This window comes from Opisthocomus hoazin, chromosome 3, assembly GCF_030867145.1.
Source record: "Opisthocomus hoazin isolate bOpiHoa1 chromosome 3, bOpiHoa1.hap1, whole genome shotgun sequence".
Classification (NCBI taxonomy): Eukaryota; Metazoa; Chordata; class Aves; order Opisthocomiformes; family Opisthocomidae; genus Opisthocomus; species Opisthocomus hoazin.
Genome location: NC_134416.1, coordinates 16,541,046 through 16,558,991, shown reverse-complemented (window position 1 = coordinate 16,558,991; position 17,946 = coordinate 16,541,046). Strand labels below are relative to the sequence as shown.

Genomic DNA, 17,946 nt, shown 5'->3' with positions numbered 1-17,946 from the left:
TCTTAGTGTGCAGCACCCAGAGTAGTAATAATATGGTGCCACTGTAACCCCTGTGGAGACCCCGATGGTGAAAAGGACTTGTGGCACAGAAATTTTCTTTACTTGTATGATTGCTCTAATTTCCTTCAGCCCGAGATGTAACGTGCACAGATTTGTACTAAACTGGAACTTTCCCTGCTAACATACTCTTCTCACTGACAAAGTTTATGGAGTAGAAAGCTTTTTAAAGACATAAACAGCATTTAGTAAATTGCAGCCCAGCCACGAGAAGTTACAATAAAAAACATGATTTATGATTTTTTTAGATGACGATTTATCTTGACTTTGTCAGTTATGCTGCACACTATATAATTTCATTCTATTATTTTGCATTAAGCCCAGTATTTTGTGTTTGGCCAAAACATGTCATCAGTCTCTACCTTACAAATGCGAGAACATTCAGAATTATGGACGAAGAGAAAAAAACCCACATATACAGGAGAGCGTATCATCATGCTGAATTTGCAGCATTAGTTTTTCTGAAAACTACCTTATCTACTGACTTTCAAATTACTCTCCTGCCATGAATGCTGAGAACAAATGGGGGGTGGGATGGGAGTGAAATGCTGTGCACCATAAACAGTCTAGTACCTGCTCCTTTTGTGGCTTGGTCCCCTTAGAAGATGCTTCACTGCTGACAAGGGCATCCCCCAAGTCTTGAGAAATAAAGGCAACGAAAGCAGAATACGTCCGCGTAGGGTGCAGTGTCTGCTTGCGGTCGCACTGCACTAAATCCTGGGTAAATTGAGCTGAGTCAGCGCAGTCGCTCTGGATTTACACCCGAACCCCGCCGAGCAGAGCAGAGCCCTTCGCTCGCTTAGCACCTTCTGCTGCAGCTATGAGTACGTTGCGTTCAGGTAGCTCCGGTACCGCCGTACAGCAAAGCGCTGCTCAGACCCCAAGCACCGCAGCTGGGGAAGCAGACGTGCGGGCGGATGGAAAGCTCTGCCCACCTTCAGATGCTGGAAACCCCCTGAATGAGACGGGTCAGAGTGTCAAGTGAGAGCGGTTGCCAGCAAAAACCTCTGGGTTTTGGTTTTTTTCCCTCCTGTTCATGCAGTGGATCAAGCCCTGACCTTGTTTAAATCAAACAAAATACTTTTACTGTATAATAAAAATTCCATGTTTTAATACATCGCCATGCACAAATGAAGTCAAACAATGCAGAGTACAAAATTGTCAAATATACAAAATGATAAAGCAGATATCCAAAGCTTCCAGAGATCATGCCCAAAGATACCAAAAATTTAATATTGATTTTAATTTCATTTTTTAAAAGAATTCCTCCCTCCCGTCTGGGTTTTATTATTTGTTGATTTTTGAAAACAGAAGGAATTAAAGAGTAAATATAAAAACTGTAGGGTGGAATTAACAGTGATAGCCACTTCATATACTAAAAATTAGACCACATGATAATTTCTGATTTGGGGAAAAAGCACTGCTGTACAGGTAAACCCCTTGGATGCCTGGGGAAGTGCAGTGTACATCAAACAAAAAGGCACACTTTTGTCTTACGCCACCTCATTTGCTCCGTCTTTAAAACGTTCAGCCACAGACGGGCTGGGAAGAACAGTGTGGTGCTTTGTCACCATGAGAGTGCTGGCATTCCCCTAGGTTTTCAACCAAGTTAACATTAAAAGGAGATCACTGACTTAGAGAGCATGTCCTTAGTGGCTGTGAACCAGAACCGACTCCAAAGGCAGCCGGACCAGACACAACCCGCCGGCTCCAGGAGACCGTTCTGACCGTACAGCAGGGCCATGGGCTTCCTGCATCCAGCTCTCCTGCATCAGGCCACCAAAATCCTGGGACCTTGATCCCAGCCGCCCCCTCGCTCCCTGCAGCTCACGTCCATCACCAACGCCTGGTGCCACCGCGCAGATGCAGCCTGGCACCGCGACCGACCGACCGACCGTCCGGCGGGCGACCTTTGGAGGCAGCTCAGGTGCAGCTGTAATTCCAGCTCTCCCCAAAGTCAGGCTCAGTCACCCTTAAATGCGACTCCCCAGAACAGAGGCGCCCGAATTTAGAGCCCCCTTTGCTGGTTCACGCTGCGCAGAGCCAGGCAGGCATCACTCCCATCTTACCCCCACTTGTGAAAAAGGAACGATAACGGCGAGGCAGGTCCCACCAGCTACAGCCACTGAAGGAAACTGGAAACAAAAGCCTAGTGCATCCCAAAGCACCTCCCTGTCACTTTTCAATTCTGCAATAACTGTGAGGAAGTTAAAAATGCGCCTCTTGGGCTTGCCAAGTGTCCCAGCAGCACAGTGCAGAGCAGAGGAGTCTTCTCCTCCGAGCACGCAGCCTCCCTGGGGAAATGCTGGTCACTCCCGTTGCCAGAGCATTGCCCCGTGCGGTTCCCCTGTATTTTAGGGGAAACCCAGCAGACAGCAGCAACCCCAGCAGATGCCCTGAAACGCGGGGTCTGACTCTGCAAGGTAGTTTGTCTCCTGCAATGGCTTCAAGAGAGCAGTCAGGACAGCACGGGACACCGGGCTTCGCTGGCGGGTCAGCCCAGCTCGGCCCCATCCCTCCCCTCGGCCAGTGGCACTGGCCTCGAGGGGAGAAGGCTGACGTGGGGGTCTCATGCTGAGATGCTTTGCATAGGCTGGAAGCTCACATCCCTCTGTGCTTTCTGTTGCCACTTAACCTCTTTTCTACCTTTCTGAGAAGAAAAGCAGAGGAGGAGCCTCTTGCATACAAGGGAGGCAGATGAAGTGGTAAGAGGACTCCAAACATTTCTTTATCTGCACTGGTCTTGAGACCGGAGCCTGGCTCAGTAGGGAAAACCTCTGTCTAGATGAAAAACTGAGCTCTCAATAAACAAACCAAACCAAACAAACAAGTCCCCTAAGCATCTGATGGGGCAGATTGTGGGTTTTTTTTATCTCTGCACAGCCTCTTACTGCTTACATGCAGTTTTGCTGCAATATTGATCCCCCTGCTTTAAAAAAACCCCTGTGTATCGCTATTTAATTTGGTGATTTATGATATTAAATAGCTGAATTCAAGGCAAGACCTTAACAGAAGTAACGTGATTAGAGATGTAACAACAGCTACAGAGGATTTTTTTTTTTCCGGAAAAAGTATTTAGATATGTCTGGAATTAAAATTAGAAAGGAGCTTTTCATTTCATTGTCAGACTAAGCCTGACAGAGTTCTAATAATGCTGCCAATCCTACTTTCGTGGCAGAAGCAGACGTTGTATGGTCATCTGCAAGATCAGCCTGTTCTCCCTCCAGCCTGACCCCAGACGTGCCTGTGAAGAACCGCTCTCCTCCAGAGCTGCAAGGTGCCTCAGCAGCCTGAGGACGCTCGCCAGCCATCACGCACCGAAGTCAGGGACTCCGCAGAATTTATTCGACAGGCGGCCGGCTTGTACCAATGTTCTTTAAACAATAAATCTAGACCAAACTCATTTTCTTAGGATTTCACAGTGGATTAGAGCAAGAATCCCCAAAGATCTTTATCTTCTTAGCTATGGCTGCAGCTAGCTCCCTTCTTATTTCAGCTTTTTGACGTCGATTCAATACCAATTTGGGCTAAGTATTGCTTTTACGGTTTCTCTTGTCTGCGTGAACTGTTTACTCTTCAAAGCACACATCCTAGGTCGTGCTGCTCCCCACCGTCCGATGCAGCCCGGCCAAAGGCGGCTCTGACTCGCACCTATCAACAGCGGTTTTGTGAAGCCTGAGGCAGACGCCGAGCGCTCCTTTGCTTATTTCTCAGGTACAAGATGACCACCAGCCAGCGGTAGTAGGGCCCACCCCTGCAAAGACCCGCTGCTGGGAGCGGCTCGCGTTACTCTGGGTTGTGCCGCTGAAGTCCTTTCCCTTCCAGGGCTTTATTAACCGGCTCCGGCTCCGACGGGGCTCGTCGTGGTAGCAGGAACGGTTTGCTGTCTGTGAAGTGACGAACTTGTGTACCGCCGTCTGCTGCTCAGCAAGACAATATCGTTCGCAGTCAGCGCCGCAGCTTCTCTGCCGGTTGTTGAAGGCAGGAAAATCCGTTTCTTGCCAGCAAGATGCTGCCTCCTTAATTAAGAGGCAAACCCACAGTTGTTATTCCTTGCTCAGCCTACACTTCCACCTGGCCCCATCATTTGAGCACAGCATTTTGTCGCAGGCTGTTATTAATGAAAGACAACAGACTTTCTCTATATGTCCAAGGGTCTGTTTTTTTCCTTTAACTCCACGCAGAAGGACCTTGCAACTGCAAGCAGACCTACCGATGCTCAGACCAAATGCTGGCAAGCAGAGCTCTGTTCATATAAACTGCTTAAATTAAGACCATTTTGTGTGAAAAAAATGGATATAGGTTGCCCTGCTTTCCTGTAATATTGGAAACTTTAAGATATTTTTAATTTAGAAGTTTACATCTGATGCTCTAGTCTAATCCTCACATAACACAGGCATAATAACCTCATCCAGTAATTGCCGCACCGAGCCTGGATTTCAGTTTGAGGTAGGGCTTATTGACTTAGAAAAATACTCTGCATACGTTTAAAGACTTTATGTGATGGAGAACATGCCAGGTAACTAAGTAAGTTGTCTCCACGGGTAATTATCCTCCCTGTTGAGCATTTGTACTTAATTTCTAGCCTGAAATCAGTTTCCAACCAGTAGAGCACATCATTCCCTTTTCTTCTAAATAAAAGAGCTACCTGCCTTCAGACAGCACTTCCCTGCCCAGGTAGAAGACTGTGATTGCAGACAGAGCTCAAGTCACCTCTTCAAATTGCCTCTGATAAATTAATAGCTTGAGCTTCATTAGTCTGACACTATAATAAGACCTGTTTTCCTGCCCTTGAATGATACTGGGAGCTACTGAAAATAATCTTTCCAAGTTGTCGATACCATTTTTGAAAGATGGGCAGTAACGGAACAAACTGGACCAGCATCGCTATTGCCAGTTCCTGCACCCCAGCCGGCAAGAGCATCTCTGGGGCTGATTATTCACCGTGCCTTCACAGCCACTGCATTATTCCGATGTACTCCCCGTGCCTCTCAGTCGGACTTGCTGCCACCTCTCCCGGATTTCTGACTTTGCCGTCCTCCGGTTGCTCTCTACCAGACCTGCTCCGTATCACTATTTACCGCGCCCCTGTTTTTCTCATCTCTGGCTGTTGCCAACAGTAATTTCCCTTGCCCTGGGAGTAATATTGAAAATGGGGGATACTTTGGGAGGAGCTCATCAGAAATAGTCTCCTTGATGACAATTTTGTATTTAAAGCTATTTGTTGTGATCTAGCCGTAAGCAGTTTTAATCCACTTAATACGGGCGACGCTGATTTTGCGTTTTGCTATTTTGTTCTTTATCAGGATCAAATGGTCTATAGGAGGCGAAGTATAGTATGCCAGCGGAGTTTCTTTTATCAACAAGCCTTTGAAATCACAAAAAATGATAGCAAGTTTATTTGGCATGGTGGATTTCTATAAGAATAATTTGGAGGGTTTTATCAATTTTTAATTGCTTTAACAATTGCACCATATCAACCTTTCCATGATTTTTCCTAAGACTGATAGGAAGCTAATGAGCCTACAGTTTTCTGGGTAAAATCACTCATTCTTTTGAATTATAGGGTTTTTGGTCTCATTTGAAGCTTCTTTTATGCTTTCAGGTTCTGAGGAGTTCTAGGCAAGTTTTCCTTCACTTTTGGATTCAATTAATGGTTCTACAAATTTAAAAAATATGTTTGGATAGTTGCTGCGTAATATTACCCGTAATTACTGATGGAGTGGGAGGAATTACATTTTCATGTGCAATCTGACTCCCTCCTTCTACTGCTTTCAAATACAAAAGAAGAATATTTGTTGGTTTTTGGATGTACCGTGAGTAATCGCTATGCCGTGCCTGTCTAACGTCAGCTGCAAGGGTATATATTAGGATATATGTAAAGCCTTTGGTCTAACCAGCCCTAACCTATTGGCCACTGACTGCCCATACATTTTTTGGCTTCTCTCATCAGTCATCTACTTTTCTTACTTGCTGATTTATCCTCATGAGCCTGCCTAATCACCCACGCATTACGTTGGTGGGGTTTTTTTGTGCTCCAGATAACTCTCCTGAATTTTACTATAGGAGGTTGCAAGTAATGCTGGTAGTACTTTCCCTCTCACTCATCCATTTTAATTATATCAGACCTTTTCTTTTTAAATTAAAATCTTATTGACCACAGTCTCTATATACCAGGGTCAATTGCAGCACCGTCCTGCAGCGGGGCTGTTCAAGGAGACTCTGATGGCAGAGATGTTAGTTGTTAAAAGGGGGCCAATGTGAAAGATGATGCAGGATTTTACTTTGCTTGCCTGAGACAATTCTGAAGAACTGTGATCTTGTGGCTTTGTGGCGGGTGGAGAGAGGGCAATTTTAGTGATGACAAAAAACCCACCCCAGGCCTGGCTCCATGGCTGGCACTAATCAACACATCTCCGGGGACTCTGATGGAGCAGGGCCAGTGTCAGTCTGCCAGGGGTCGGGCCTGCAGTCTTCTGAAAATTCAGGGCAAAGCAAAACCATAATTTTGTCATTTTTAATGGTTTGATTTCCTCAGCGGCACTGCAGTTGCTGTCAAGTGACAACATTTACCCTAAGGAACCAACAAGGAGGGACGAACCCACCAGTAGAGCATCGCCACGCAGCTGGGCGGGCAAAACCTAAGAACTCATGGAGCTTTTTCAGAGTCATTTCCTTTCACAGAACTTTCCTGCATTTCCCTTAACAGAACAAATGGTGGGTGTTCAGGCGCAGAAAGCCACACAGATGGAAAAGAACAAGGAACAAAACAGCGCCAAGGATGCTTTCGGCTGCAGTGCGTTTTCTGGGACGAGCAATTCTTTGGGTTTCCAGCACAGGACTTCTCACGGTTTCAAGCACTTGAGATGGCTGAGTCTTTGTCAGCGTTCCTGAGCGGGGCCTGAAGCTGCAGCCCGTCTCCACACAAAGACACCAGGTGAGCGCAGCGGCCGGGAGAGGAACCAGGCACGGGAGGAAGGCTGTTTTGTTTCAGAGATAATAACTAGAGGTCAATGTAACGGCAGCACTGGCCTTTGCGAATTTATCTATCTCCACAGGGCTGATAATTGCTGTTTTATGAAAATAGCATTAGTCTCCTACTCTTTTGCACCAAACTAATGGCTCTGAGCGTATTTAAATTCACTTCCTTTGCCGGAATAACTTATTCGCTCCCTTTCATGTTGACTTGGTCTTTGGCACTCTCGACATAAATGATTTATTGACTAGAGATAAAGCATTCTTTCCCCTGAACTGTTCCTGCGACCGAGGCAAGAGCGGATGTGTCTGCTATTAATAAGGTGTTCGGCATAAAAAATGCAACAGACTTGATTGTCTGCACTCAATAGCCTTTCCGAGAACACAGCACCTGCCCCCATTCATAACAGCAAAAATCTCTCCTGCATGTTTATTTATATTAAAAAGTTTTCAGAAGAATATGCTGGGATCCAGATAGTTGTTCAGGAGATGTAGAACAATTTCATAAATATCCCTGAGGAAGCACGGCCTACTTTGGGAGAATAACAGTGATTAAAAAAATCCAAACACGATGAATAGTTAAATACAAGCCAAAAAGTACAGTTATTTCCGTATGGCTCTGGCAGACAGTTACACATGTGAGATGTGTCACGGGGCTCGGGGGAACTTCACTTGTAGTTATCCACATGCACAGGCTGGCTGTAGGACAGAGACCTACACCAGCCTCAAAGGAGTCTTGTCCGACAGGCACCTACAGCAGACTGCTCACCCAGTTTGGCTACACAAGAGTCTGGACTTCATTTTCACATTTCTCAGGGCCTATAACACTGCTTTTCTAGGTCACCGTAGCTAAAATCCTGGGAAGCTTTTAAAACAAACAGTTTTAACAGGAGAAGTGCACACATCTAAATTCATGCCCATATATTGGAAGATGTTCAAAACTAACATTGATACAAAAAATGCTTCTAGTGGCTCTCTGCCTAACTCAACTTCTTCTCGTACACCCTTTTAAGATAACTCTCTCTTGATAAACTCTTCTTTTATCATTCAAATTACTCCAGATTTTTTCACTGGGTAGTAAAATAAGAGAATTCCTAATGCAGAAGTATCACATTCGCCTTCTTTTTAAAATAACTTGTATCAAAGTGGGTTTTTTAATTGCTGTACCAACAATTGATGGCAGTTGCCAGAGCGCATTTTTAAAACCTGTAGCAGAAAGAGCTGTAAAACTTGCTGAAGCTTACAGTGGACCTGTGCCATGCGCACGGCCGGGCCTCTTGGTATCAGATTCCAACCTGCTACTCTACGAAAAGCTCTAAAAAGTGCAAATGTTGCCATTGGCAAAGATTCTTATGTCTTAAGGAGAATTTTTACACCAATTAATTATAAATTAGGGACCAGGATTTTCAGAAAGAGACTGTAGAAGCTTACTGCTTTGTAATTCTTGGGAGCTCCATTTGAGAACCCACAGAAAGACCCAAACCGTTAGAAATCACTAGCAACTTCTGAAAATCTTGGTCATCAGTAAAAATAATTTGCTTTTGGACTAAATACTGTAGAAATATCCAACAGGCTGGATCTGAGATGGGTGGAGAGCTGAAAACTAAGCCCAAAACCAACTGAAAAAAATTAAGCCCTAAAGATATTTACGTTTGTTGTACGGGCACCCTCAGTGGTTGACCTTCCATTCTCTACCAATGAACTGTACAATAGTTTTTAAGAATTATAACACAGGAGCTTGCTCTAAAAAGGTCCCTTTGACTTGATGTAGCTGCACGTTCTCTCCATCGCTGCATCTTCACACCAGTACGGCATCTCACCCACAGTTTGGCATATATGCTGACAGCAATTCTATAGTACCTGTCTATTAGGCTGGAGAGAGTGATGGTCTTTAAATACACCAAAAAGCTACCTTTGATTTTAAAGAAAGAAGGAACAAATAGGTAAGTCCCCTCAGTATGTTGATGGCATCAGTTCATTATAAAGAGTGTGACGAGAAGGTCCTGACGTGAGGGACAGACACTAATTCCACTCAGTCCCCATGGAAGAAACAGTACCACAGCCAGCTGTGATACAGCCAGTGATGAGGCCAGTCATTCAGAGACTGAACAAAAAACAATATGTTCAGATTGAATGCAACAGTCTTGAGCCTGCTACAGTATATTGAAAGGCTTATTGGAACCATTTGCTTATTCCCAGGTCCCACCAAAATACTGTTTTGGATAGAAAGTGGAAAAAGTTAATGAAGAAGTCTGCCCTCTCCAAAGGGAGTGTCTTGCTCCTTAGAAGTATAGTCTTACACTTTACCTTCTTCAGAGAGTTTGGTTTGGACTATGATTGCCCAGCCCTGCCCAAAACATAAATGGTTGCCAGCATAAAGAACCTGAATTCTTCCAGCTTATTTTAGTTTTATCACAGACCAAACTCAGGGCCATGCACATCTCTGAGAAAGGCTCTCTTCCTTCCCTCTCCCTCGACAAGGAAGAAAACACATTGGCACACTAGAAACGAGAACCCATGATATTTGGCGGATGAGAGGGAGAGCAGACACAGTGTCCTACAGCTCATTCAGCCTACCCTGTTCTTGGCTACCTCTGTGGCAGCTGTTCTGTAAGTCTCAATGAAAGAAGTCATACCTCTGCCACGTGCAAATCTATCTACACAATCTACGGTGAATCGGTGAAGGTATGCTAGTAGTGGACTTCAGTTTGGATGCAGCCTCAGCACAAATGCTGAAAAGTATCCTCAGTATTTTAAAAAAAGATCAATATATATATATGGACTGTGCTAGTTCTGTGCAGAAAGCACATATGAAGTGCTGATATTGTTTAACAGAATACCATTAGACTGCAAAACTAACATATACAAGACATTTACATTCCTATCAGGGCGTAATATTGTGAACATATCCACTGAGATTGGAGAATTGCCATAAGTTTTTCCTAAAACATCATGCCATCTGCATACATAATAAAAGAATCCAGTAGTTGCCATGCTAAAACAGGACTTCTAGTGAAGGGCATAGACAGTCCCCTAAAGGGAACTCAAAAGTTATGCACAGTGATGAAAACTGGAAGAAATTCTCCAGGTAAAGGTCTGTCAATGACCATTTTCAACAAATTAGCACTGGATATTCTGCACCACATTTTTACTCCACAGCAAACCAGGTCTTCCCAGAATGGATCATCTTGATTGGACTTGATTTTACTTCAAGTTTGCCTTCAGTCCTCCATGGTCACCTTCTGGCAGTGCCATTTATTGTGGCTTTTTCATGAAGGAAAGTTCACTTTCGAATCAAGTGGCAGGACAGCAGCTTTAGAGGCTGGAAATGTTTACGGAGAGCTCTCTGCTGGGGCTGTAAGAAACAAAACAGAAAATCAAAACCAGACAGTGAGTATAGAACAGAGCAAAGGAATTACCATGTAATTCAACTAAAATGAAAAAAAGTCAGGTTTGAGCTGTGTAAATGTACTTCTGCTGTAAAGACAAACTACTCCTAGAATATATATTGTGACCCTGGTACTTTTAAAATCAGCTTTACTCATCAACCAGAAAATTCGGTGCTTAATCAATCCCTTATTTAAATATAAAGCGCAGACCAGCAATCATTTGTACGATTTAACAAATCCTACTGGAATTTTATTGCCTCATGTGAAAGCACTGCTTACTCTTCCTCTAGTCCAGCTCCCAGAGAGCAGGCTCTTCTCTCTTCTGTTTGGCTGCGCGTGCATTAACTACTGAGGGCTGGACAGCCAAATGCTGGAAAGGCTCCGCCAAATGCCAAAGTAGGAGCTGATGCTCCCTCACCGTTTCTGCTGGCCAGGACAGCGCGAGTTGGCCATTGCTGCACAGTGGATGTGAAAACAGGTCACCCACTTGCTTCCCTGCTTCAGACCCCATAAGATAATTAGCGGGTTGAAGAGTTTGTCTTTCCCCGCTAAAAGCAGTAAAGCACACTCAATTTTGGTGGCTGCTGTTCCTTGCCTGAAAGCCCTTGCAATGCTGTAAGGTGATCATACCATAGAGGAGGAATTCCACCATTCCACCTCTATTCCACCATAGAGGAGGAATGCGTGGAGGTTACTTGTAACTTCTCCTTCGCTCCACTCAAACTCTTACTTGAGACGCACAGCAAAAGGACGAGAGGTAATGGACACAAGATGCAACAAGAGAGATTCCAGTTAGTTACAAGGAATAAAACTCTTCCTACTGAGAGTGCTTACGTTTTGGAACAAGTTACCAGGTTGTGTGATCTCCACCTACAGAGATATCCGCAACTCAACCAGACAAGGCCCTGAACAACCTCACTTGACCCTGCTTTGCGCATGGTTGAGTGGAACGATCTCCAGAGGTCCCTCCCAATCTAAATTATGCTATGATTATACATTTTCTGATGCGGTTTTGTGTTTCCTGTTCTGCCTTTCTGAACAGGAGATGAGTGCCCGTGCAGGACTGTTCACACTGCAGCACATTCAGTCGTTTATTTGGTATGTAGCCACGAAAATGCATCTAAACCCATCAGAAGCTACTGCTAGCCAAGGAGCTGTGCAGAGGCAAGTTCATTGTGTTATTTCACAGAATCACAGAATCACAGAATGGTGGGGGTTGGAAGGGACCTCTGTGGGTCATCTAGTCCAACCCTCCTGCTGAAGCAGGGTCACCTGCAGCAGGCTGCACAGGACCACGTCCAGGTGGGTCTTGAATATCTCCAGAGAAGGAGACTCCACAACCTCCCCGGGCAGCCTGTGCCAGTGCTCCGTCGCCCTCAGAGGGAAGAAGTTCTTCCTCACGTTCACACAGAATTTCCTGTGCTTCAATTTGTGCCCATTGCCCCTTGTCCTGTTGCTGGGCACCACTGAAAAGAGTCTGGCCCCATCCTCCTGACACCCACCCTTCAGATATTTGTAAGCATTTATAAGGTCCCCTCTCAGCCTTCTCTTCTTCAGGCTAAACAAGCCCAGCTCCCTCAGCCTCTCCTCGTAGGAGAGATGTTCCAGTCCCCTCACCATCCTCGTAGCCCTCCGCTGGACTCTCTGCAGTAGCTCCTCATCTTTCTTGAAGTGGGGAGCCCAGAACTGGACAGAGTACTCCAGATGAGACCTCACTAGGGCAGTGTAGAGGGGAAGGACAACTTCAACTTGTTTGGACACAGTTTTATTTCTCACAGAGCCCTCACCCATCACCACTGCTACTGATCAGATCTCTGACCAGGGTGGTGCTGGGACGGGACTCATCCGTGTTGGCTTTGCACCCTTTCCAGCTGACGTCCTGCTTCTTGCATGAACGTACGTGGCTGTATGTGTGGGAACAGCTGGATTGTTGGGGTTTTTGGGCCAGATTCCAATTTGTGAAGCTAACAGGATACTGATGCTGCCAAGGGAGCGTTCACATCTGTTGAAACTCAGGCTGCCAGTGGATTTCTGCTTCTCATCCCTTCAAAATCATGCCCGGTGGGCTCTGCTTTGCGGGGTGTGGGCTGCCTGCCTCTGCCAAGCTGTCAGTTTGCCCATATTTGCCTCTCCCAACCCCAAGCTCTTGTAGCAATGGACATGAAGGCTGAGCGGGGAAAGGATGGGATGTTAAATCAGTAGGTGCTGGAAGAACGTTGAATGACATTAAAAAAACCCCACACCCTGCCATGAGCACTTCACCCCTCAGTGTAAGTATGTCCTATGAAATAAAGGAACAATAAAAACCAGTCTCCCTAGCTATTTCTTCCTTACATGGGCACGTTCACCTGATTGCAGTGCTACTTTTGATTTCTGTTTTTACAGCTGCCTTGCTTTTATTCTCAAAGTTCTCTAGTGCAATGATCCACCACCTACCATCACCTACTACATGAGTTACCCACGTCAGCAGTGGCCTGAGAAAGACGCACGTTTGGGACCCAGCAACTGTTTTATTCCGTGCAAGAACATACGGGAAGGTTTTGAGCCTTCAGCTGGTCTAGACAGATAACTGACTGCATCCCCCAGGACAGAAAAGAAAGCAATGGTGACATTAAGCATGTCTGAAGAGAAAAGGGAAATCTGGGGGGGGAAGTTTTAAACTTGGAGAGAGACAATCTGGTACCTCACCTCAAAAGTGTTTGATTCCAGGTGAACTGGAGGATATCTCCCATCTCTGTAGCATCAACAGAAATGGGCCTGTCTCACACAGGAGAAACAGGAGGTTTTTTAGAGGTTAAATAGCTCATCTGCTGCAAAGAAGGGAAAATTTGAAAAGCTCTCCCAAGCAATGGAAAATACCATTTTCCAGTCCATAGCAGGACTAAAATAAAATGGGTAAATTGGCTAGTTATATCAGGTCAGGTTCAGGTCTCAGGACTGCACTCGTGCTGAAATTCCTGTCATCCACATTGTCCCAGCCACTGGCTTGTACTTGTGCTGAAGCTTGAAATGAGCCAGCTGGCCCTTCAGACAGAAACCTGTGAACAAAGAGAGATGGAGACCGATCCCAACCTGAGCTCCGTGCCTGCCGCAGAGGCAGCTCCGCGGCTTGGAGCCGTGCAGGACACCTCACAGAGCCAGCCTGGGTACAGCCGGTGACACCAGCCAAGGGAACAGTAGTAATTCTGTTAAGCTCTCCATTCAGAGCGAGCAAACAGAGGATTTAGTGGTCATCGAGCCCCTTTCTTCTCACTTGGTCTTTTGAGGACAGGGTTTTAGAAGCGCTTATTCTTCCTCATCACCTATATAATTTTTGGTGCCCAGCTGGAGACCTCTCTAAGGACCCTGCTCTTCTAACAGGACGTACCCAGCGCTTTCTGAAAGTAAGATCTTTTTAAAAGGTATCACAAATGAGCAGTTGTCTTTGAAAACCTTGCCTGGGACTGTGAGCTCTTGGAACGGAGACAGCCCTTTGCAGGGGGCTCGTCCGCTTACCAACACAACGGCGTACAGATCTAATCTCACATGACATTTTCAAGAAGCTGCTGTGGAAAGACAACAATCATTTCAACGTCAGAGATGTGTTGCATTTTTTGAGCACCTGTACTGTGTCATTTTTTTCTGACTGGGAAAGGAACGTTATTTTTCAGTCAATTTAAACGCATGTTAATTCAGCTGAACCTAGCCGTATTATCTATTTGTCACTTTTTCATAATTGAGGGATTCTGATAAAGAAAACAAGCATCTATTACTTTTGTGAGGTTTATCCTCCTGGAATGAATTTTATACTCTATTTCTAGGGTCAGGACATTTCAAACGTGGGAGCATTATGAAAAATGCTGATTTCCAACATCCATACACCAACTATTCCTTGGAGTCTGGTGAAAAACTGCATTCTGCTGCATTTACTAGCATTTTTCCTCCGTCAGAAGGGCCACGGGTATCTCACTTCATGCTTCTGACGTCAACTGAGACATTATAATATTCTGTACATTATTGCAGACTTGTTGCATCTTGCTACTTACTAATTAGAGATATCGCTACCTTTGAAGAGTTTCGTGCACTGACACAAGGAAATGGCTGGCTGCCCATTCGTGAATTTACCCGTTTCTCTTACCCCTTTCTTTGTTGCGCATTGAATTATTATCACTGAGGTGTGAGAGCATGAGGTGCCTCTGTGAGGCTCGTGAAAGTCAAAGTGAAAACAAAATACCTACTGGGGAGCTGCTGATCCCAGTCAGTCATCATGGTGGAAGGAGGATTAGCAGGGGCTGGGAAATGCTGCCGTGGGGTGGCTGTGGCAGGGACAGGAACCATCTGCCCCAGGTCAGAGGAGAACAAAGTCATACCAGAGTTTGGTTTCGCTCTGTCACAAAACCACCCCATTACTGTTCTGGGTGGAGAACAGCACCAGTTCTTATAACCTCTAGGTAAATGCAGCTATTGCTGCACATCCTTATTACCTAACACGGCGCTGATAAGCAGAGTCAACAGTGCCAGAGATCCAAGTTTACCTCAGATGTCTGCACGCTTGCAGCTCGCCGGAGCCAGCACGGAGGAGGTGGCAAAGCCACGCTCACCAGCCTGCTCCGACCACCTCCCCGCCGCCTCCTCGCGTCGGAGCAGCCCTGGCTTGTACAGGCAGCAAGTCGAGCCTGAGGGCTGCGCAACGACAGCAAGCTGCCTCGCTGCGAGTGTCACAGCCCAGCAGCCTGCCTTGAGCAGCGACACATCAATCAACCGACCAAATGCAACACCCAGCAGCCAGAGAGAAGAGACGTGGATGATTTTTGATAAGACTGCCAATTTTGTTTTGATTCCCAACCAGTCACGTCTTGGTCTGGCTTGCCTGATTTTCCCCTCATTACTAAGACCTGGTAGCTGATACGGTCTTGACGGTTACTTCATATTGTTTATCAAATGCAGTGTCAATACGGTAGAAAAATACTAAGGGGGAAAAGGAAGGAAGTCTCCTCTTATGTTTGATTTTTGTATTTGCTTGTCAAGCAAGAAACCAAGATTTTAGTTTTGGAGTAGCTTGACAGAAAAGGTGGATTTATGAACACAACATCTAGCGCGTCAAACACAAGCGTTCAATATTCATTAATGAGGCCCTGCAAAAAATAATTATAAAAGCAGAAAACACATGGAATTAAAAATAAATGTTGCTTTCCCTTCACCTCTGCTTTTTAGGGTACAGTTAGGACCTATTTTTCATGAACCATGAAACCCAACCATGAACAAGACGTTTTTGTTCAAATGACAAGGGACATTGATGTATCAATACCCAGGAGCAGAGTCTTTAAAACAAACAGCAGCTGACATGTGAATTCCTATTTCTGCAAACACGAGTTCAGGGTTTCTTTTTTTGAAGGCACTTCATCCTCTGGACAACCTCCTCCCATAACCAGGTACTCTTAATCCTCTTGGACGTAGTTTTAATCTCTGTTGATGCTATCACCACAAATACGCTCCCGAATAAAAATTCCCATATGAGATCTAAGGAAGAGAATGACTTTACACGCAATAGATTCCTTGGTGTTATTTCTGTACTGCTGCACGGCTCAGTCCAAGCGGTCCCAGGTCCACACCAGGGCTTTGCGGCGGCAGCTGGCATGCAGCTTGTGCACAGCCTGCTCGGGCACGGCACTGTGCGTGACGCTGCCTGACGCAGCGTGAAAGCCCGAATGAGCCATCGTGAGTACGTGGGTATGCGGGATCCTGGCTCGCTCGCAGATTCGCTGTCTGGATCTCGTCTCAAGGAAGGCTTCAGGGTGGCCTTCAAAAGGCAGTTTAGACAGGATGCTCAGTGCTTCAAGACAGATGATGAACATTCAACAAGGTCGGGCAAATCCTTTCCCCTGTATTCTGCCTCAAGAGGAAACTCACTTCTTGCCTGCGATGCTGGGCTCTACAGCCTGCATCAGGCAATTCTGAGATGAAACGTTTCTGGGAGAACGGATGTCACGGCAGATGCTCTCAGCGGGTAACCTTCTGAAAAGCCAATTAGTCACAGGTTATCGCAGCTGCTCTGTGGAACACAGTTGGTTCACACAGAATGGGTTGAAAATGCAGTTGTCCAAAATGTGTTTCACTAAGCTATTCAATGCCCTCAAATAGCCAGATCGGCCAAGAGTCTCCTCATGAGTCACGCACAACTCCAGCTTCCCTACCAAAGCAAATCTCTCAGCAACTTTACTAGGTTAAACAAAATGAGGACACACACCGATTCTGTGTACAGATGATTTATGCAGGAATTTCGCCCCTTCCTTCAAAAATCAGAGTTCATGGTGGACAGCTCTCAAAACGGCTTCAGCTCACACTCCAGCCTTGTTCTGAAAAATAGCTTAAAAGCATTTTAGCATCTTCTGAACTTGATTTTACAGTGTTAATCTGGAAACCTCAGAACAAAAATCTGTCCCAAGAAATTATGTCCTTTTTATGCCTGAGCCTAACCAGCATGTGAAAATTTCCCAAGCTTAAAAGTTTGGTTCAAAAACCCAGGCAAAATCCTGGGAGAGACTCTTTCTTCTTTCAAAGTGGTTCCTTCATCCCTGCTCAAGATGCTTCAGACATCCTACCACCTACCTGCTGCTGCAAAAGCACAAAGAAACGTGCTTTTGCATTCAACAGATCGCGACGATTTCCTTGAACTAACAAGCAGTTAAAATATTTTGAAAAAGCGCCTGCAACCACTTCCTTAGCATTTATAGCTTCTTTCAAAGAATTCTTGTGATTTGCTGCACACTTGCCCATCACTGTGAGCAGTCAGCTGGCTATCCACCAGCATCCTGCTCCGGAGACTCAAATTATCGCAAACAGAAAGATTTAAAGGAATGTGATGCTACGGAGTCTGATAGTCTCAGCCGGTGCTGTCTGAAACTGAAAATGCATACGAGATCGCTGACTTCATGCCTTATCATGCGTATCTCTCGCTGCCTGCCTGTAATCGGTTCTCCATCTCGCCGGTCCTCGTGGGGTGCTCTGCAGGAAGTGAAGAAGGTTGTCACAGATGAACAGTCCTCCACGCTCCGTGGCTCTAAATAGCCATTTGCACTACATCAGGGGCCTTTGCATATCTATTGCTTTAGTCTCAAGAGACTGGGTTTTAATACGAAGCACCAGGAACTGTGCAAACCGAGTGAGCTTAAAAAAGACCCGGCCTTTAGTGGTGTCTTCAGCACGTACACAAGGTGCTTCACCACACAGTCCCCAGTGGCCTGCCGTGGTTTGGTGGCTGCTCTGATCATCACCTGGAATCTGTCCTGGTGTTTCTTCTGCAGCTTCTGCAGGGCGCTTTCAAGCCTATCCCGTTCAGAAGCGTGCAGCAGCATTTGGGAATTAGTTCTGTCCATTATAGTATCGTATCGCTTGCTTTAGGATCTTCAGCAAAATATGCATTTAGTTAAGAAACATAATCAGACGAAACCAAAGACTTCCCTAGTAAAATCAAAGTATTAGAGCAAAAGGGTTTGGAAACTCTCTGGAGCTACAACTCCCTCGCTGCTTATGTGGAGCTTGTGCA

The 17,946-nt window shown here is 45.6% G+C and overlaps 1 protein-coding gene across 3 annotated transcripts in view; it reads right to left on the bottom strand.

The window, feature by feature from the left end:
• Positions 1 to 1,145: 1,145 nt before the first annotated feature.
• Positions 1,146 to 17,946, bottom strand: part of SAMD12 (sterile alpha motif domain containing 12) — a 187,508-nt gene continuing 170,707 nt past the window's right edge. For all 3 annotated transcript variants that reach the window (XM_075415648.1, XM_075415650.1, XM_075415649.1), the window contains one exon: positions 1,146 to 10,387. In XM_075415648.1, the coding sequence (XP_075271763.1) occupies positions 10,365 to 10,387 (23 nt within the window). In that variant the 3' untranslated portion in view covers positions 1,146 to 10,364. The remainder of the gene's footprint in view (positions 10,388 to 17,946) is intronic.